This window comes from Heloderma suspectum, chromosome 4 (assembly GCF_057233095.1).
Source record: "Heloderma suspectum isolate Gila_16-S chromosome 4, 16-S_ref, whole genome shotgun sequence".
NCBI lineage: Eukaryota > Metazoa > Chordata > Lepidosauria > Squamata > Helodermatidae > Heloderma > Heloderma suspectum.
Window position 1 is genome coordinate 295,957,023 of NC_139461.1, and position 22,261 is coordinate 295,979,283.

Genomic DNA, 22,261 nt, shown 5'->3' on the forward strand with positions numbered 1-22,261 from the left:
GGGAATGGAAGAATGTGATGCACAGGACCAGGACGATCAGGGAATGCTACTGAAAACATACCATCGAGGCTCTTCCCATGGAGCATCGGCCACCTGCAGATGAGACACCACACTGCACTCCACAGAACATGACGTAAGATACTCAAGCCTACACGGCTGGGGGAATTTAACCACCAACGCAGGGAGGAGCAGACTCGTGGTGGTAGTTGGAGACTCCCTGCTGAGAGGGATGGAGGAAGGTGGAAGAAGGAACGAGGGGATCTGTTGTCCTTGATGTAATCTTGACCCCAGAATTGGTTGATGAAAGGGAAGTGGCAGGTACCTTGGGGGAACATGACCATGTCATCTTGGAATTCATGATAGCGAGGATTACGAAAACTGAGTTTACTTGGACACAGATGGAAAGCTGATTTCAAAAAAGCTCAGAAAAAGGTTGGGTAGCTTCCCATGGCTAGAGATTCTGAAGGAAAAGAGTTCCAGAGGGATGGGAAATCCTGAAGACTGAAACACTAAAGGCACAACCACAAATTATTCCCACGAGAAGGGAAACGGGATGTTTAAAGAAGCCAGTGTGGCTGCAAAAAGAGCTCTCTGATGAGCTGAGACTCAAAAGGAATCTGTATAGGAGATGGAAGAAGGGGAGTATAACAAAAGGGGAGTACAAGGGTTGTCCGAACCTGTAAGGATGGTGACAAGAAAACTAAGGCCTAGAATGAGCAGCAACTTGCAAGTGATGCCAAAAAAACCAAAAAGGACTTCTTTACCTATATTAGAAGCCAGAAGGTGATCAAGGAAGAGGTAGGTCCACTGCTCAAGGAAGATGGTGAATTGTTAACAGATGATGGAGAGAAGGCAGAACTATGCAACTCCTGTTTTGCTTCAGTCTCCTCTCACAAGGCGAACTGAGTTCTACCTGGACAAGCTGAAACAATTACATAAGGAGGGACTTGTCACATAGTGTCCAGGTCACGGGAAGTATCAGTTTCTCTCTATTCTGGGTGAGTCAGGACACATTTTCAGTACTGTGTCCAGTTCTCAGCACCATATTTTAAGAAGGCCATTGACAAACTGGAGTGTGTCCAGGGAATAGCAACCAGGATGGTATGTGGCCTAGAAACCAAGTCCTACGAGGAAGAATTGAAAGAGTTGGATACATTTAGTTTGGAGAAGATGAAGGTGAGACATGATAGTCTTCAAATATCTGAAAGTCTGTCATGCAGAAGATGGAGAAGGTTATTCTCTGTTGTTCCAGAGGGCAGGGCTAGAAATGCCAAGGAAGCAGATTTCAGCTGAACACTAAGAGAAGTGTCCTAACAGCAAGAGGAACAGACTACATCTAGAGAAGCTGGATTCTCCTCTGGTGGATGTATTTAAGCAGATGTTGGACAGCCACTGGGCAAGGATGCTCCAACTGCATCCTGCACTGCAGACTTCACTGAGCAGGGGATGAACTAGATGATCTCCAGAGATCCCTTCCAACTCTATAATTCTATGACATCACAGGAGAACAGAGGTGACCGCTGCATATCCAAGGAATATATGATGCCCTTTCCTCCATAGCAATTGGCAAAGCATCTTTAAAAACTGCATCTGTTCACAGGAACAGGTTAAAGAGAATCCACCAGTGTCTGTTAGGGTCTATCAGTTGGATTTTAAAATGTCTTTTTCCTTATTACTGCCCCTTTAGCTACATTCACAAATTTAAAATATTTGTTTAAAAAATTGACATCAAACAAAAGGGTTTTCTTAGTATCAGTAGGAAAGGCCCTTGGGCCTAGAATGTTTTCATGCAGCCTAAGCTATTTATGGGAATACCAGTTCACTGTTAACATGAAAGAGACATATTTGTAATGCAAATGGACCTTGTGGCTAACATAGGGTTTACATTTACATTGCAAACCAACTGAAGCAAGTGCTCCTTTAAGGTCTGATTTGTGAAACTGTCCACAGAAGAAGCACTAGAAATGCACCGTATTCCCCCAGTAAGCGCTGGTGTTGCACACAAAAAAAGCCTGCGTGGATTCCTCCTCTTCCCATCCCCCTGAAATACCCTGTATCAATTGTTTCTAATCTTAAAAGTTTTAGCAAGAGGCAAAGGATGTATGGATGTATCTATAAGGCATCATCCAAGTGTATGGTGCAGTACAAAGCACAAGAGGACACTTCCCCGCCCCGTGGAGCTTACAATCTAAAATTCAAAGCATGCCCCCCAGCACACATGGCGAAGGAAATAAGCCACCATGGCTTATTTCCCACTCCGTGATCGTGAGGACCCAGTCACTGTCTTGATGTCCCCAGGGATCCATGGCCCTTTACATGAATGCAACCCCCCCACACACACACTTATTAAATACCACTCCCCCCACCCCCCACCCCGCCGCCCAAGCCTCTGGAGAACAAGTGCAGAAAAGCCTTTTGTGATGGCAAAAGCAAGAGAGTGATCTGAAAGTTTCAGGTGATGGAAGATTTCAACGCTGCTTTCAACTTAAAAGTTATATAAGTGTGGGTGAATCCCAAGAAGCTGTTTTGGGCATGCCTTGGCAGCAGAACATGATCTCAACCAGCCCCCATTAAGCATGACTTCAGCTGAGCATTTAGGGTGGGGTTTTAATGGCAAAACATAGATGTCAGAATCAGTACTCCAAGTGAGGACTCCATGCTAGTGAAGTGTCTTTGTAACCAGCAGAAATAAACGTGTCCAATTTTAAAGGGATGTAGCTTGCTCAGCAATACCACCACTGTAAATCCAACAGCACCAGCCCCTGCAGTGACCATGTGTGGCAGTACACAGGCACTGCCCACAGAAAGGCTGAGCCAGCTTGCACACTGCAAGTGCTGCCATGCTATGTCCGTGGGGAGACTATGAGCCAAACGACATGTTATGCTAATCGTGTAGCATGTGGCTGAGGGTTAGCTTTGCCTTTAGTGTAAGTCACCAGTTGATATTTAAAAACACACACAAACGAACAGGGGGTGGGGTGGATTTCTGGGGGGGGGGAATTGTGGGGAAAGGTTTAATTCCCCCACCCTATTCTGTTGTTCAGGTGTCCAAATTCAAATTGGGTCTGTGCACGCTTACACTAGAGTAAATAAACAGCTAACCCTCAGCTACATGCTACACAATTGCCGTAACACGTAGCTTGGGTTTCAGGGTATCTGGCACAGGCTGATGATGTCAGCAGCTATGTGCCAGCGCAGGCTGTTAGATGCCCTCCTCCACTTGGTTCCCTCCTGATCATTGTTCATGCTGGCTGCGGTTGATGGGAGTTGAAGTTCAAAACATCTAGAGGGCACCATGTTGGAAAAGGTTACTTTAACCTTCCACTTGGTGAAGCCTGCACAGGTATTCCTGCTTTCTCTTACTGCCCATCCCTACAATCCCTTTGGGTGCCCTGATCCTGAAGGAAGGCACTAGACCCACTGAAGAGGACCCCTGATTTTGAAATTAGGCACTGCTAATCTCAAGTCGTCAACTTCTGTTTCAGCTGAATACATATATGTACTCCGTCTCCTTGAAATCCAAATACCCATCTATCATTGACAAATTTCAAGTCTCACAAGGGAGTCTGGTAAAGAATGACAGAGTTGTACTGTATTTCCATGATGATGGATGGAAAAGCTACACCTACACTTACACACACACACGCGCACACACACCCCCTACATAATAGTAATAACAAGTCTCATTTCTCTGAACATCAACTACCGCTGCTGTTTTTTGGTCCCTCGCTCAGCAAGTAACCACTATTTCTTGGAAATGTCATCAGCAACATGATCAAAATTCTACCTACCCTTTCATTAAAGTATTGAAATTCCAGCGCACTGCACCAACATACTTTTTTTGATGCAATCCAGACTGTCTTAACAAGAAGGAATCCATACTGGTTGCTTGATGCTTATAGTTTTAAGTCTGAAAACAATTTGGTCAAACCTGGGTTAAGATTAACCGTTGTGGATTATTATTTCATGTACTGAAGAGTTTCATTAAACAATGCTGAACAAACAAATCACATTTAATAAGCAAAATGCATACTTTCCAGCTGCTGCTCATGTTTAATTTGGACGTCTTTTTAATTCATATATTCTGTACTTTAAGCAAAATATTTCAAGCAGAGAAAAATATCAATGATTAATGTACTCCTTTTGGATCCTGTGATCTGAAGCTGTTTGTTCTTTACTCTAATGATAGCTTAGGGATAGTTCAAAGTAGAGGGATGCAGATAAAAACAGGATTCAGATAAAACAGATTGGTGGGGATGCAAATGCATTGTGGTTTTTGTATTTTCTCCAGAAGCACAAATTGATGAGTAAGGAGATTTTCAAAAACCAGAAATTGCTAGGAAGAAAATCAGTGCTGAAACCCTATTCCAGGGGAAGCTACATCTGGCAGAACAAGTTTGGAAGCAGGCTTGGTTTACACTGAGTTTCTAAATTTCCTCCAGAATATACTCCATGTCATATACACTAATAGTGAACTCATTCTCCAAGTGTAATTCTTATGTAACCAAAACGGTACCATCCATGCACATGCAAAAGGTATCAGCAAGCCGGAGGGGGGGGGGGGAGTTAAAAAAAAAACCAAGCTTAGGGGGCCACACATGCACCCCAAGCTTGCTGAAAGCCCAATCAGAACTGAGCATGCTGTCTGTTGGGGGATGCGGCAGAACACTGGAGGGGACAGGAATGGAATAGCGTATCTTGAAAAAGGGCATAGCTAGCTGGCTGGCTGGCACACTGAACAGCAGCACTCCATTCTGCAGCATTTGTCGTTTATATGAGCACGGCAATTGTAGATAGAATCATAAGCAGAAGTAAGTTCCAGTAAAATCAGTGAGAGTTGGTTGATCATGATCAGCCAATGACAGGGTAAGCTGGCACAAAATGAATTGTACCTGTATCATCCTTATCACTTTGCTGTTGTTTTGATCATGTTCAGTGAACACACTCACACAAGTCTATATGGGCTGTACCAGTTCAGACTGCAAGTGGGAAATGACAACTTTGGATACTTGCCCAACAAATACTGTTCCCTACTTGCAAGAAACTAGCACTATCAGTTAAACAGTTCTAGTCCAAACCTATGTGTCAGTTTTCTACATGCAGGGAGGATTTTTTATTTTAAAAGGGCATAGCATTTAGAAATGCAATTTGCCCAAGTGCAGTCTGAAGTGGTATACTCCTGAGAGGACTCTACCACATTTCAATTTTGCTAAATGCGATTAGCCTCAAGTTTCACTGAACATGCAGTTAGTTTCTATTTCCAAGTAAGTACCATTCAATTAGAATCAGGCTGTTTCATCTCAGGCTGCACTTGAGATACAACTGACAAAATCGAACGTGAGTCTTAGCAGTGGCAAAAAAAGTGTTTGTCTACTCATGCGAGCCCCAAGACCTGACCAGTACTTCTGCCTAGGGCATAGGAACATAGGGCACTACCTTATTCTGAGTTAGAACACTGGTCCATCTACCCCAGTACTGTTGACACCGACTGGAAGCAGCTCTCTGGGGGTTCAGGCAGGAGTTTTTCCAGCCCTTCCTGGAGATGCCGGGGATGGAACCTGGGACCGTCTGCATGCAAAGCAGGTGCTACAGCCCCTCCCCTATAATATATCGAATGCCGTATTTTAAAGGAAAATTGTGTTTACTTATTCTCTTGGCTTTACTGAGCATGCAGCTCGATCCTATGCATACATATTCAGAAGGCACACTGAGTTCAAGTAGGAATATAGGAAGCTGCCTTGTACTGAGTCCATCTAGCCCAGAATTGTCGACACTGACTGGCAGCAGCTCTTCGGGGTTTCACGTAGGAGTTTTTCCAGCCCTACCTGGGGATGCTGGGGATCAAACCTGGGGCCTTCTGCATGCAAAGCAGGTGCTCTGCCACTGAGCTACGGCCTCTTGCCTAAAGCTTATAAACAGCACAACTGTGCTAATCCAAGGCCACTGTGCCACCCTAGTGGAAGCAGGTTTTCCTCCCACTCCTAAGAGGATGCAGCCTTCTCCTCTATAAGTTTGGACTGCAACTCCCATCACCCTAGAGCACTGGCTGTGATGGCTGGGCCTGTTGGGAGCTATTGTACAAAACAACTGGAGGGCACCAGGTTGGGCAGTGCTGCAGCCCTTTCTTCATCTTCCTGGAATCTGATTTAAACCTGTTGTCTGCTTGGTCCATCACAGACCCCAATCTATAATTATTTATTATTTATTTAAAGGATTTCTATCCCACTCCTCAGCCAAAAAAGACTCCCGGAGCAGCTTACAATTAATCAGCAAAAAGGGCAGTCCTTGCCCACAGATTTACGATCTAAAAAGACACAACACGCAAGGAAAAAGGGATGGGGAGGGAAAAGGAAAAAACTAAGTAGCCTACCAGCAGGGCATGAATAAAATACGTTGAGTCTACGGAGTTACAGAAAACTAGAAGGAAAAAGTGTGTCATGGTGTTCTGATGACTGCTTCAATTCAGCTGTACTGGAATCCAGGAAGGATTTTTAAAAAAAAAAATTCAACCAAGATGGAAGCTGTAAGTTTTACATTGAGGGAGCCCTCCAAGTAGGCTGTCCGGGAGCATCGGGATCCTGGGAACTGAGCCTTGTTTTTCTGCGGCGTTAGCATATGCACAGGCAGGGAAGAATGGCAACTTCCCTTATCCATGAGTTGCCACTCTCCGATGATGTTTTTGTTGACACTTTCCGATTGGAATCTAAAGCTCAAAATGAGGTGTGAGGCAATGAAGTTCAGCCACCAGCGATCCCGTTGGGCGGATGCATTTGGGGCTAGTGTCGTGCCGTCTTTGATCTTCCGTCTACGCACATTTCTCTTTGAATGAAGTCAGCGACCTTTTAAACACCACCTTGAGAAGCGGGCACATACAGGAAACCTGCTGCCTGCACTCCCAAACATTATTATTTCCTGGGTGCCCTGTAGTTACACTTAGTAATTTTTTTTAAGTCTCTGAAGTAAAAATGCAAATATTTCATTAAAAATTGCAAGTGATGCGATCAGATCTCTTAAACATGTTCACTACTGACAGCTGCTGTGGCATCAGTCCCAGAGAACAAAGGCAGAAGTACATGCTAGTTTGGCAAATATATGATACAAAACCCAGAGAACAGATGGGTGGAAGAGAAGGGCCAATTCGCATCAATTAATGTTGCCCCCACCCCAAGCCACAAGGCCGTTTCCCCACCCCCACTCCCCTCCCACAGCTGGGCTTATTTCCAGTTTCAGACCACAGATGACAAACAAATAACTAATAATGGAGGGGGAAGCATTAAGGATCCCGCACCTACCCACCAATTTGCCCTTGCACTAGCCTTTCAATGGAACCACAGGCTGCAAAGCACTCCAGATTTTCCTCCTCATGTGTAACTCCAACCTTAGATATACAAAACAGAAACAGTCATCACTTTCCATGGAGCAGCATCAGTAGGTGTAAAACAGGAGTGCTGAACCAGGTTTCCCTCCAGGTTTCCCAGGTGGCAATGCCCCCTTACCTTTGACTGCTGATTGCTTGGTGCTCAGCATCTAAGGTCCTCCTCTGGGTGCTGCCTCAGAGGGAGGCTCCGAAGGCGGCAACAAGGGGGACAGCCTTCTCGGTAGTGGCCCCCCAATTATGGAATGATCTCCCCGATGAGGCCCACCTGGCACCAACACTGTTTTCTTTTCAGTGCCAGGTTAACACCTCTCTCCGCTCTCAGGCATTCAGCAGGATATGATGAGGTTTTAATGAGGTCCTGGATTTGACTTAATAGTTGATTGTTTAAAAATTGTTTTTAGATATAATTTAGATACGTTGTCTCTGAACGTGCTGTCTGTTTATGTTTTACACTTTACATAAATGTGTTTTTAATGGTTTTTAACCTTTGTAAACTGCCCAGACAGCTTCAGCTACAGGGAAATATAGAAATGTAATAAACAACAACAATAGCCTGCACTTCCCACATGCATTCTTTCAGTAGGGGGAATGAACCCCTGAAAGGGTTCATGGTTCTCTCTCCAGCTTTATATCCCTGCCCATGATCTTTGCTGCTCCAGTGCGGCTGTCAGTGCTGGCGTCCAAGGCCACCATATTTATACCAAGCAGACTGCCTCCCCCTATATACAGCCAGGTGAGACCTCCTCTTCAGGGGAGGCCTTGTTGGCCATTCCTCAACCAATAGAAGGCTGGCCACGTAACATCTCAAAAACGGGGCTTCTCACTAGTGGCACCCACCCGCTCAAACACCCTCCCCTGTGTGGTTCGGGAGGAAGAAAATGTGGTGTGTTTTAAATGCCTCCTGAAAAGTCCTCAGCTATAGAAGATCCCCAAACGGGCTCTGCACAGAGCCAGTGTGGTGTAGTGGCTACAGTGTTGGACTGGGAGCTGGGAGATCCAGGTTCTAGTCCCCACTTGGCCATGGAAACTCACTGGGTGACTTTGGGCCAGCCACAGACTCTCAGCCCAACCCACCTCACAGGATTCTTGTTGTGAGGATAAAATGGAGGAGAATTATGTACGCTGCCTTGGGTTCCTTAAGGAGGAAAAAAGGCAGGATATAAATGTAACAAACAAACAAACAAACAGAGCCCATGTATGTGATGCACAGAGATCATGAAGAAAAATGTACAAATTTACACAAGCTTTCCTTGGCTTAAGAACATAAGAAGAGCCATGCTGGATCCGACCAAGGGTCCATCTAGTCTAGCATTCTGTTCACACAGTGGCCAACCAGCTGTCGACCAGGATCCCATAAGTAGGACACAAGTGTATCAGCACCCTCCTGCCCATGTTCCCCAGCAACTGGTGTACGTAGGCATACTGCCTCTGGTACTGGAGATGGCACACAGCCATGAAGCCTAGTAGCCATTGATAGACTTCTCCTCCAGGAATTTGTCTAACCCCCTTTTAAATCCATCCAAATTGGTGGTCATCATTACGTCTTGTGGTAGCCAATTCCATAGTTTGACTATGCGCTGTGTGAAGAAGGACTTCCTTTTATTTGTCTGCAATCTCCCACCAATCAGCTTCATGGGATGAGCCCAGGTTCTAGTATTTTGAGAGGGGAAAAAATGTCTCCCTATCCACTTTCTCCACATCATGCACAATTTTGTACACCTCTATTTGTTTATTTTATTTATTTATTTTATTGCATTTATATCCTGCCTTTTTTCCTCCAAGTAACCCAAGGCGGCGTACGCAATCCTCCTCCTCTATCATCATGTCTCCCCTTACACGCCTTTTTTCCAAGCTAAACAATCCCAGCCGCTGTAACCTTCCCTCACAGGGAAGATGCTCCAGCCCGATGATCATTTTCACTGCCCTTTTCTGCACTTTTTCCAGCTCTACAATACCATTTTTTAGGTGCAGTGACCAGAACCGTACACAGTATCCTAAGTGTGGTCGCACCATAGATTTGTATCATCCATCATCATGATGCTACTCCATTTTACTGCTTCTGTTTATTGTTTTTTATTATATCTTGGTTGTTGTAATTGTTTAGTGTTATATTGTATTATACATGTATTTTAGCAGTGATTTTTAATTTTTGTATGTAAACCGCTTAGAGATTTTATTATATTAAGTGGTATACAAGCACTATTAATAAATATATAAATAAATGCAGCAGGACTGGCATACCACATTCTGAAGTAAGTGAAGGGATACACGTTACCATCTAAAGAGCCCCTGATGTCCCATAAGACCAATCAATCTAATACTACCTAACTGCACCTCTGTCCAGTTCCGCCAGTCTCAGTTGTCCAAAGGTTTCTCCTGCTCCCCTAAATGACTCTGCTTTTTCTCCCTTATGCCTGGAACTCTTTCTCAGAACACCTACATCATACCTCCTCTCTTTGCCCTCAAATCCCTCGTCAAAATCCATCTGTTCCGAGAAGCCTTAGGCACAACCCCTTCAACACCATGCCCTATTGAACCTAACTCTAAGTATGTGCAGTGGAACTTAATGCATGTTCTTCCCATGTCTACTTTCACCTTTGTCTTACTCCTTTGTTCTACTGCGTCCCTGCAAATTTTAGATTGTAAGCTTCTAGGGACAGGGACCTGACTTTTTGTTGCTACTCTGTAATATACCATGTACATGTAAATAATAATAATGTAGGCTGTACACCAGGAGTGTTGAATATCAGGCCACATCTAGCCTTCTGGGGTTCCCCATACAACCATGCCCCCTTCTTTCCCCAGCTTTTGCGTGTTTTTCCCCATTCTAAAAGGTTGAAATTACTCTAAGGCATAGTTACTGGTAGTAATAATTACTACCAGTGTAGTGTAGTGGTGAGAGTGACGGACTGGGAGCCGGGAGATCTGGGTTCTAGTCCCCACTTGGCCATGGAAGCTCACTGGGTGACTTTGGGCCAGTCACAGACTCTCAGCCCAACCTACCTCACAGGGTTGTTGTTGTGAGGATACAATGGTGAGGAGGAGGATAATGTAAGCCGCCTTGAGTTCCTTGCGAGAGGGAGAAAGGCGGGGTATAAATGCAATAAATAAATAAATAAATAGTAATAGCTTTAAGCTAAATATACAGGTGTTGTTGTTGTTCAGTCGTTCAGTCATGTCCGACTCTTTGTGACCCCATGGACCATAGCACGCCAGGCCTTCCTGTCCTCCGCTCTCTCCCGGAGCGTGCTCAAGTTCATATTCGTAAACAATATTGTTCTTTACAGCATCGGATTTTCTTTTCACCACCAGACACATCCACAGCTGAGTGTCCTTTCGGCTTTGGCCCAGCCACTTCACTCTTTCTGGCGCTACTTGGAAATACCCTCTGCTCTTCCCCAGTAGTATATTGGACACCTTCCGACCTGAGGGGCTCATCTTCCGGCGTCATATCTTTTAGCCTTGTGATACGTTCCATGGGGTTTTCTTGGCAAGAATACTGGAGTGGGTTGCCATTTCCTTCTCCAAAAATATACAGGTAGTGTTGGTATTTTGGCTCCTCCCTCTTTGCCTTTGGCTCCACCCACCAGTGGAATGCAGCCCTCGAGGACATCTTCGAGAATGAATTTGGCCCCCAGGGCTGAAAGAGATTTAACACCCCTGCGCTACACACATGTTGAGCAACGACTCTTGGACTTATACATACCTCCCAACAGATGCAGGACATAATGTGTGAGCCAAGGCATACACTCATCTGTCCCACTCATGCAATTCATCCATCACTTTTTGGGGTGGCAAACGGCATGCATGTCCTTATGCACGTGTGTACATCCCACAATTATCACTATGTTATAAAAGCAAGGGGGGCTTTTTGCTCCTGGCCTGCATACGCCAGAGGACACTGTAAACCCGTCCCCTCAAGTGCCTTAGATCCCTGTATAGGGATGAAGTTATAATCCCATCACTACCCCCCCCCGAAGGCTTTTCAACCCCATTAATCGGAGCAGCTGCTAACTTACTGGAGCCAATAAACAATTTCAATTTATATCCTCCCTTCCCATAAATTGCTTGATAAAGACAGCTGTTATCTTTGTTGATCCCAGGGATTTTTACATTTTAAAAGTACGAAAATACCTTCTATAGCACTAATTTCTATTCAAGCAGGAGTATGCAAGCTTTCAAACTACACAGAACTCTTCATCTGGTATCTCTCATTCAGTAATCCCAGACAACAGAGAGCCAAAACTGCCATTTCTTTAAATCTGTATCTAGCAGCTATGACTTTTTAAAAACTTTTAATCTAGGTGCAGGGGGCTCAATCCGGATCTTAAACACCCCCTACACACACACACACGGGTGCCAGCCTGGATTGGGACCCCTGTGCCTACTCTAGAGTAAAAATGAAAACAATAGAGCATTATCCATGTTAGTCCAACGTATAGTAGACCATTGAAATGAAAGACTTCAGTTAGTCATGAATAACTTAAGCCCTATTCATTTCAATGGGTTTACTCTACATAGAACTAACACTGGATACCACCCATAGCTGCTAGATATGGATTTAAACTAAAGTAATGTCTGTTTCGTATTTCCTGGAAAAGAAGTATTTTAGGAGCAGCATCAGCACCTGAAGTTTCCAGTCCTTCCAACCCCTCAAATTTTGCAGAGCAGCTATCAGGATAGACAGACAAGATTCCTATTAACAAGAATCTTATTACACAGTCCCACACAGAGCCTACGTATTTTATTTTAGAATACTCGCACCTCCGATAGATCTTCAATAGACAGACTCATCATTATTATTATTATTAATAATAATAATAATAATAATAATAGATCTGGCTCATTATAACATCATAAGCCCCTAGACTTTGCCCCTTTGTTTACAACAACAAAGCCAGCAAAGACAGTTCTTATCTTGTAACATCCCACCAAGACAGAGAGAAAAATCATAAGTGGACATATATACAAGCTCTGCTGCGGCATTTGGATATCTGCAGTGGCTGGGCAGGTGTCGCTTACCACCTCCAATTTAGCTCAACATGACAGATTGTGCGCAAAGTGTCCGGTGACAAGACACCTTGCTGTCTCACCGTGCACAAAAAACAAGAGAAACAAAACAAGGCTGCATGAACAAGCATTTCAAAACAGCAATCTAAAATGCAAACCCTGAAGTTAGGCTGAAGCCTACAGTATGCAGGCATGGTAGATCCGCCCACCAAGAGAAAGAATATTAAACGACAAACGTCCAGGATTTATATTCAGAAGGGGTGAGCTCCTGGAGAGCTCACCTAAAGATCTTTTTCACAAAGAGGAGAATGAGATAGTAAGCCGCATCCATTTCTGGACTGCTCACATTATAGGATGCTCAGGACAAAACTACACCTTATGTTAGTCATGTTAGGCTTCTCTTACTTCTTACTCTTGTGTAAGTGTGCATGGCCCCTATTCAGATCAGGACCAGGGCACTTCAGGAGGGGAGAGTTAAACCTCCCCCCACCCCCAAATTGTACCCTTTTTTTAACCCACCCACCCCCACACAGCGGGGAGGAGGATGGGGGAAGGTTTAACCCACCCCTCCCATAGCACTGTGGTCCTGATTCCAAGGGGGGGAATGCATACAAGAATATAAATTAAGACAAGCCTCAGCAACATGCTGTACAATTACCATAACAAGTAGTTTGGCTCTTAGTCAGTTATGAAAAGCCATTCCAACGTGCAGAAAACTACTGTTTCTGGGAGGATAGCTTAGAACGCTTCTGCCTGGCATGCCACTTACTATGTGATGGATTGTTCTTAGAGTCAGTATGGAGACTCATTAACTCATGTCAGCCCTGCCTCTACTCTGAAATGCAACAGCCCAAATAGCTTGGCCACTGAGACTCATGTGCTAGTAACTTCATAAATGGACTACTGCAATGCACTTTATTTGGGGAAGTCCTTGGGTGTGGTTGGGAAGCTGCAGCTGGTACAGAACACTGCGCCAAAGGCGGTAGGTGGGGCATCTTATCGAGAGCATATTATGGCGATGTTGCAGGGACTGAAGAACTCTGGACCAGGTTATCTGAAAGACCCGTTAAGGGCATTAAGGGAGACCTTGTTCATGGTTCCACAGCTGGTTAAGGATTTATGGCAGCAACCCAGAAGTGAGCTTTTCCTATCATAGCGGCCTGTACTTTGGAATGCCCTCCCTGCTGTCATACAAGAGGCATCATCTGTTACATGTTTTAGACACCTTCTGAAGATGCACTTGTTTACCCAGGCTTCCCCCATTTCTTGATTCTAGATGTTATATTTTTTTAGATGTTGTATGCTGTTTTTACAGTTTCATTGTTCTTTTATTATTGTATATCACTTAGGGCACAATCCTATCGGGACAGACGTCAGCCTCCAAATTCAGAGAGATCCTCTCCTCCTGCTCCAGCCGCCCTGCATTTGTGGCTAGATGCGCGTTTTCCGATGTCTAGCCACAGCTTCGGGGACGGGGAGGGAAGGGGCCCAGAGACCAATAGGAAGCTGTGCACAGCGGCTTGCATAGTCTTCTGCCCTCCCTGGCGCAGGACCACCCCCTTTTCACCCTCTCCCCATTGCGTTCACGAACGCGGAGACAGTGGCGGCACGGAAAGAACTGTGCCCGCTACGAGGGGGCCGGGAGCGTGGTTTCTGAAAATGAGGTCAAATGACCTCTGTTTCCAGAAACCAAAATGTCCTATGGCTGTCTACAGAGTGTCTAGTGGCCATAGGATTGCTCTCTAAGACATTGCTTTATGATAAGTGGCCTAGAAATCATGTTAAACAAATAAAATACAGGCTTACCAGCTCATCTGCCATTTGTGAGAACTAGGCCCATAGTAAAACCCTTCCTCCATTTTATTCTCCATTCTATTCTGGCTCAATTTTATGTTTCGCCTGCCGTTCCTTTTCAGTTACAAACTGCACTTACACAACATGTTGCAGTTAAATGTACAAAACGTGGTGAATAACAGCTTTCAGGATATGAATGCCAATAACCCCAGACAAATTCTGTGAGTACCTGGAAATATATTTCCCCATTTTTCAGATTGTGTAAGTGAATGTCAGTCACCGTTACATGGCTTTTCAGATGCTCACAAAACTTGCCTGGGACTGTCAGTATTCACAGCCATCAAAATTTGGACATTTCTTTTAATATATACAAAAGAGAATAGGTGTCCACTGTTTGCATATAAGGATTACTTCATTGTATATGCCTGCAAGTATTTTATATATGCTATAACAACATCATTAAAAAAAATTACATTTACATCCTGCCTTTTTTCCTCTTGCAAGGAACCTAAAGCAGCTCACATGGCCCTCTCATTTCCATTTTATTCACACAACAACTCTGTGATTAGGCTGAGATTCAGAGACTGGCCAGAAGTCACCCAGTGAGCTTCATTGCCAAATGGGGGCTAGAACCTGGATCTCCCGAGTCCCAGTCCAACACACCAACCCTGCACCACACTGGCTCTTATAGTCAAAAGCTACAATGCTGCAAATAGCTCTGGAAAACACTGAAAGTGAGAAAAGAATCCCCCAATCAAAGGACTGGAAAATGTCCCGTTTATGAAGATTACTGCCCTCCTGGTTGAATTTGATCAATACCGGGCAGTGATGGGAAAGGAATCCATCAAAGCCAAGAAAAGAACTTCTCTCCTGTTCTCATTAGCAATCAGCTCTAAGTTCAGGTGCCTGGCTAGAGCCTGATGGCTCTTCCTCATTATTAACTGTGATCTTTTATTAGCTGTTAGAGACTGATGGAGGCTCCTCAGAGAAAGCTTTCTGCCATGGCAAAAAAAGGAGAGCACTCACACATGCACATGTAACCCTTTTGTTACGGTAAAATATCTGCAAGCTGAGCGAGCCGCAACTTGGATTTCAAAGGAAAATAAATATTCTGAACTGCAAAAGAAAAAGGGGGGGGGGGTTGGCTAGGAAAAAGATCAGCTGAGACCCCATGTCTGGTAAAGAGGCTCTTCCTTGCAAGAGCTCAAATCACAATTTATTGTTTCACCTTTGCGTCGCGCCAGGCCCTTTGCTGTGTTCACTACAATAAGCTAATGTGGCCACTTCTCTGGAATTTGTCCCAGATGCACTGGGTAGACTCAGGAAAACCATCCAGGCTTAAAACTGAGCCAGGGCTCATCTATGTTTTGCCACTGAACCTGCTTCAGTCCCCAAAATATGGGAAGGAAATAACAATAGCTTGTTTGTGGCAGCACCTTTTCCTCAAGTAACGATTTTATCTCCAACAAAAACCAAGGCTTGAAAGACACACACAGCACATCTGTATGGGGCTTTGGGGGTGGGAACTGGATGCTTGTTATGACACCCCCCCCATCCTGTATTACAGACAGGAGCCCAGGTAGCTCACCATACACCTGAGATGAGATTTATTAAATTCTGCACAACATGCTACTTTAGGATAGGGGATGGAACAATGTTCCCAGGATCTCTTGAATACAGTGGAGGACAAAGCAGATAGGAGAAAGGGAAGTTTTCCCCTTCTCCTATCTGCTTTGTTTTCCCCAAAAGATCCACTCCTGAGATCACATACACAAAATTAACCCCTTTTACTTTCGACTGATTACGCGTCCATCTTGGTGGTTTCCTGGGGTGCGTCCAGACATATGGCTTCTAGAGATAGTAATCAAAACACATTGTGCAGTTAATCCATCTTTTCCTTCTTAATGGATTTTTTGCAGTAAAAGACAGAAGTGGTGGGAAAACATGGGAGGGTTACAAGTGGAAGACAATGTCTGGACCACCACCCCATAAAATTCAGTGAATGAGGCAGGGCGATTGCTCAGTCAAAGCCTGGTCTGGAGGGACCTTTGGTTTCCCACTGCATACTAAGGATCACTTAATGCAAATCCGTTATCCATTAACACCCTTTTGCCACCTTGTCCTCTTCAGAATCGGAGTGCTGAAGAGCAGCGAAAGACAGCATTTCTCACCTCTTTCATTGCAGTTACTACTGGCAGAGACTGAAGTTTACTGAAGCTGCAACAAGGCTCCGTACTTATTCTGGATTACATAATGCAGAGTACCATCAAGCGTGTATATGTGGTGTGTGTAAAGGTGTATCACTATTTCATAATCAGTATTTGTGGACGGAAGAATCCAACTTCTCCCAATTCTGACTGTATAAAAAGCAGCATTTACACTATGCTTCTCCCGACACACACACAATTACAATCACGTACTCCAAATTAATCCGGAGTTACTGCCACTTTCTAAATGCACGGCATTCACAATCGATAACACGGGGCTGTGATCTCTGCTATTCGGTCGTAAACGCGCAATGAAAGCAGGGTGGCGGGCATTACAATATATTCCTATATAGATGTCTGCTCAGAGTAAATCCAACAGATTTCAACGGAGCTTCCTCCCAGGTGAGTGTCCTCTGGCTGCAATCCTATAATACTTATCCCGGAGTAAGTATGCACACGATTGCGCTGTTAATAATTCTGGCTGCGGAACAGGATAGTTAACGGGGGTTAAGGGCGAACTGCGCCATATAAAGTGGATTCTGAAGATCTCCACCTCGGGCCAACTAATTATCTTGACCACGTATCCCGATCTCTACCTATTAATGGCAGAAACAGGCATTACTTTACATTTAAAGATATTACTTTAAATTTCTCTAGGCGCGGGGGGGGGGGCGATCCGCACTTGGGCCTTAGCGTGGGGTAGGGGGGTGAAGTTCTCAACGGCAATCACACGGTTAACCTTACACGTGTGAATCCGACTAACTCGCATTTAAGCAAACCGCAACACTTCGGCCGGGCAAACACACACGGCGCTCATCCAGGGTTGCTGCAGGCAGCCCGATGTGCTTGAACAAGATCCTCCCAGATCGCCTTACAGAAAGAAGCCAGTGGCCCTAATAAATTATACGTCTCAGCCGCCCTCCAGAACACACAGCACAGAGCAGTCGGGACGCCGAAAGGCAGATCGTGCCGTGTTACAAAACAGCCCCAGGTCCAGCCCCGTCCCAACCCCCCTCCCCCAAAACCCCGCGTGACTCTTACCTACGAAGAGCCCAGCGAGCCACCAGAATCGGAGCATTGCAAAAATCCAAGCCCCGCGCGGAGATCTTTGCAAACGGTCCCCAGAAGACAGCACACTTGCAGAAAACGGGGGGGGGGAGGGGTTGGGGGAGGCAAGCAGGAACCGGTTACGCTCAGCCCGCTTTGCCAATGCAGAGAAACGACCTGGGATCCACGTGCCGCCGCCGCCGCTCCAAAGGAAAAGTCAGGCCTGGGGAGGGAGTCCCCGGGCGAAAAAGGCCCCGACGGCGCGGGCTGCGTTTGCACCGCTTGCTCCGAGGCGTTGCTTGCTGCGGCTGCAGCGGCCGCAAATGTACGGCGTGTTCCTTAGGAGCAAGCGACGGTCTGCCGATCGCTCTAATGGAGCTTGGCAGCTCGCAGGTTCACTTGCCAGAAGAGGTGGAGACTCCTCGGCGCGTCTTTCCCACACCTCCCGCGCTCGCGGGTCGCCTGCATCAAATCCGCCCCGCCGCCACCACGCGCGTACGGGTATTGCCCTTTCTAGGAGAAAGGTTGCTTACCGCCCCCCCCCCAAAAAAAAACCCACATGCAAAAGGCCCACGTGCAACCGTGGGGGGGGGGGCGGACACAGCTCGACAACTGACATACACTCAGTCAATAACCTTTTCACCAGATTTATCCGTCTGTGAAGGAGTCATGCGATCAGCTGCGGAGCGGACCACCAACAGCCGGAGGCAACTCTGCTTTTTAATCTGGTGTAGTGTTTGAAAGAATTCTGTTTGCGATTGTAAACCGCGGTCGGGGGTGCCTTTGCGAAAAGGCGGTAAACAAACACATACGTGCTGCATGCACGCATGTTCTGCCTTGTCCTCCAAGAAGCTCCCGGTAGCATATGGGGCTCGCTCGCTCTCGCACGGACAGACGTACAGTTGATCTTACCCCATGAGGGAGGCTAGGCTGGTTTCAGGTCTGAGGGATCTGCTTTGTTTTTTAGGAGCATGCCTGTGCAGAATTAATTAGAAATAAAGAATGCTGAGCCCGGGCTTTCGTTTTGACCGGCAGAACTGAATGATCCTCACAGGCCATCCACACAAAACCCCACTCCTGATCACCCCATTACAAGAGCGTAATTTAGGGGATGGGGAGTCATTTTCTTGCTGTTACTGTTAAGCAATTAGGGGTGCAATCCTATACATGTTTAGATAGCAAAAAGTCCTACAATGCCCAGTATTTTCCATTCGGCCATGCTGGTTAGGGATTGCTGGGAGTTATAGGAGGGTTTTTTGTGTTTTTGTCTCAACATGCATAGGATTGCACCCTAGGAGACAGAAAGCCTTGCTGATCTACTTCAGGTCTACCGGCAGATTCTACTTTACTTTCTTTTCACGTCTGGCTTCGGTTGAGAGATAGACTGACCCGAAACAGACTCACTGTGATTTTAGTGCGTCGGCCTGCAACTCCCATGCTGGCTGGGAAAGATGGGAATTGCAGTCCAACCTATCTGCAGCGCACTATCCTGCATCACTGCATTACTGTGCTGGTGGTACTGGTACTTTAAGAGGGGTAGCTGCGTTAGTCTGTGTTGCAGCTAAAAAATGACAGTCTTGTGGCACCTTGAAGGCTAACTACAAATCGATGGGCAGCAGGCATGAGGTTTTGTGGACTAGGGCCGGCCGGCTTAATCAGAGGCATGAAGTGTCATCCTTAGTTGGTAGTGTATGGAGACATGGGCAAAGGGAGTGGGTGGATTGTAAACAGCAAATGACCATGAAATGCCAGAGGTACAGCTGCATTTCTTACTTTCAAATGGCTGCTAATGGTAGAAGAGAGGAGCCCTGTCAGAGATGAAAATTAGTAAGCATGTTTATGCGAACACCATATATACTTGATGAATGGGTAGTTAGAGGTATCCAGGAGTGGATTCTGTTCAGGTTGTCAGATATTCCTGAAACAGGAGTATTCCCCTCCAATCCGAAGTACTGAGGGGCCTGGTTTTAGTACTACTCATGCATAACCTCTGCACATGCTCAGATGCTATACACCATCATCCTTACACTTAGGCAGAGTGACGCAGCCACTTCAGGCAGCTGATTTGGGGTGTCATGAAAAGGCAGCATGTTGCTAGTTATTTAATATCTTGTTAATTGCATTTTCTGCCAAAATAACTTGACTGGCCTCTGGTACTATGTAACTGGACCGGGTGGAGAAAGGGCATTTGTTGCTCCACCTCAGGCCGCAAAATGTCTTGGGGTGGTTGCAGGATTCAGGTACCAGGAGAGCCTTAGTTCAAATGTATCCCAACCTATTCCACTAAGTGAGCAATCCTGTGGTCCCTGGGAGAGTGTCCCAGGGATTATAGGATTGGTCAGAGTCTCCTCCTAACACAGCTACAACTTCAGGAAGGGGATGTTGCGTTCTGATCCCCCACCCCCTCGCAGATGCTGTGGAAAGAACCACACCAGCTGCTTCCCTAGATCGCAAATGTGGCCTCAGAGGGAGGGAAAAGGGGGTGTTCTGGGGGGGAGGGGGGAGACGAGGCTGGGATCTGAGAAATCCTATGGTTTCTCCAGCCCCCAGCAGCATATCTTTTCTAGACGGGCACACAGGCCCATCTAGAAGATAATTTTGTGAAAGGAGGATGGAGTGGTGAAAATCAGCACTGTCGCTCCTTCCACCGTGCCAGCAGGAGCCCAGCAGGGCACTGGATACTTGGCAGCCTCAGAGATTGTGCCCCCTTAGATGGAAGCCCCCAATCTTATGGATTGCGCTCTAAAGCGCTTTGGAACTCCTAGGGTAGTTTCAGATGGAAGGATCCTAATGTTCCCAATCAGAAGGCATTGTGCAGCTATTCTGCCTTTTCTTTCTTGACAGATTTTCCATGATAAGAAAAAAGATTGGAAAAGTGGTGGGAAAACACAGGACAATTATTGGCATTTCTACACGAGGCTTTTATTGGTCCTTTATACGACATCGTCAACCTCCAGGGCCACTCCCGTGCTTTCTTGCCATTATGGCGTAATTCTCAATGGGAATAAGAGATTTCATCACGATTTGAAGCATAATAAATTTCCGGTGAATTTCCAGAATCCTGCTTTATAGCAGCGCTTTCTAGTGGCTGTATAATAAAACATACAGAACTTGCCCAGAAAGAAAAACCCCAGAAACAACCACGTGTAAAGGAGGCGCTCTTAATCCCACAAGGAATCCAGAAGCAGAAGCCCTGGTAAGGATGTGGGATTTTAACTTCCTGTGGAGAAGCAGTAGGAGTAGAAGATGACATTGTCTGGACCCACCCATAAAATTCTGTGCAGGAGGCAGGAAGATGGCACAATAAAAGCACCCTTAGTTTTAAAACTTGCATTTGCCTACCACCTAGAAATCATTCATTTAAACATTGCAGGTGACCTGGATATTTTTCCCCCTATGACATATGAATCAAGTTTTAGGGTGAAGGGCTATAGCTCAGTAGTAGAGCACCTCCTTTGCATGCAGAAGGTCTCAGGTTTGATCCCGGGCATCTCCAGGAAAAACTCCTGCCTGAAACCCTCAAGAGCCGCTGCCAGTCAGTCGACAATACTGGGCTAGATGGACCCATGGTCTGACTCAGTATAAGGAAGCTTCCTATGTTCCTAGTTTAGTGTTGTCAACTTTTCAGCCAAACCATTCATTCATTCATTATAATACTTTCATACCACTTAATATATTAAAATTCCTAATCAGTTCACAATAAAATACAATATAACAAGATAAAAATAATTAAATACATTTAGGGTGAAATCCTATGGGGATAGGCAGCTGCCTCCAAACTTGGAGGCGACCGCCTATCCAATGCAGGGCAGGAGAAGCACAGAGGGGATCATCCCCTCTGCACTTCAGCCGCCCTGCATTTGCAGCTAGACAGCCGATTGTGGCTGTCTAGCCGCAGGAAGGTAGAGCGGGGGAAGCAGCTGCTGGACGACACATAGGATGTGTTATACCGGCATTTCCGCCTTCCCCATCCTGGAACGTCCCCCAGAACGCCCCATTTTCGCCGCTCCACACTCCTCTTCGAGCGCAGGGCCATTCCAAGCTGCCTGCGAGGCAGCCGGGGTGGGGGGAGGTCGGTTCCTGGAAACTGACATATCCTATGGCCATCTAGCCACTGACTAGGAGCCATAGGATTGCTCCCTCCAGCATTTAAAACGTTATGTAACATCACAGGTCAGGGTAGCCTCCAGGCCAGGGGGAGGCTGCCCAACCCTCCAAAGGCCTGGGAGAGCCAGGGCCTGCAGGAGAAGCTGCCACCACCGGGGAAGCGGCGTGCCTGCTGCTGCTGGGCCTGCTACCACTGCTGTGCTGCCGCCACCACCATCACTACCGTGGACTCCTGCCTGGCATTATTTTTAAGGGGATTTTTTAATTATTATTTTTTTAATTTCTGGGGGATTCTGTTGTGTTTTTAGGGGTGGGTAGCCTGCCTGATAGGCGGCAGCGAGGGGGCATGTGTCCACCTGATGGAGGCAGTGGGGGGAGTGTTGGGGGCCAGAACATACCAAGTCTCGGAGCAGGCGCTGGCGGAGTGCTGGGGCAGGCCATGCCAGGTAAGGGGAACAAGGGAGAGATGTGTAGTATCTGTTCCCTGCTCCGGGCCTGTCCAGAGCCAAAAGATGGCTGGGGGAGGCGTGACTCCATCTTCTGGACTTCGTTTGCTGCTCTGCAATGCCAGGTCTGTTACCCAGAAAACTTCCCTCATCCATGACATGATCCTGGATGAGAGTGCAGACCTGGCACGTATTACGGAGACCTGGCTGGTTGAGGCCGCTGCTCGAACTCTTGAGGCCATGTGTCCAGCCGGATTTTCGTATGCACACAG

General features: G+C 46.1%; 1 protein-coding gene across 1 annotated transcript in view; it reads right to left on the minus strand.

Moving 5' to 3' along the window:
• Positions 1–17,594, minus strand: part of APCDD1L (APC down-regulated 1 like) — a 52,768-nt gene extending 35,174 nt beyond the window's left edge. Inside the window, exon 1 of the mRNA XM_084854262.1 lies at positions 17,431–17,594. Within this exon, the coding sequence (XP_084710388.1) occupies positions 17,431–17,467 (37 nt within the window). The 5' untranslated portion in view covers positions 17,468–17,594. The remainder of the gene's footprint in view (positions 1–17,430) is intronic.
• Positions 17,595–22,261: the final 4,667 nt, after the last annotated feature.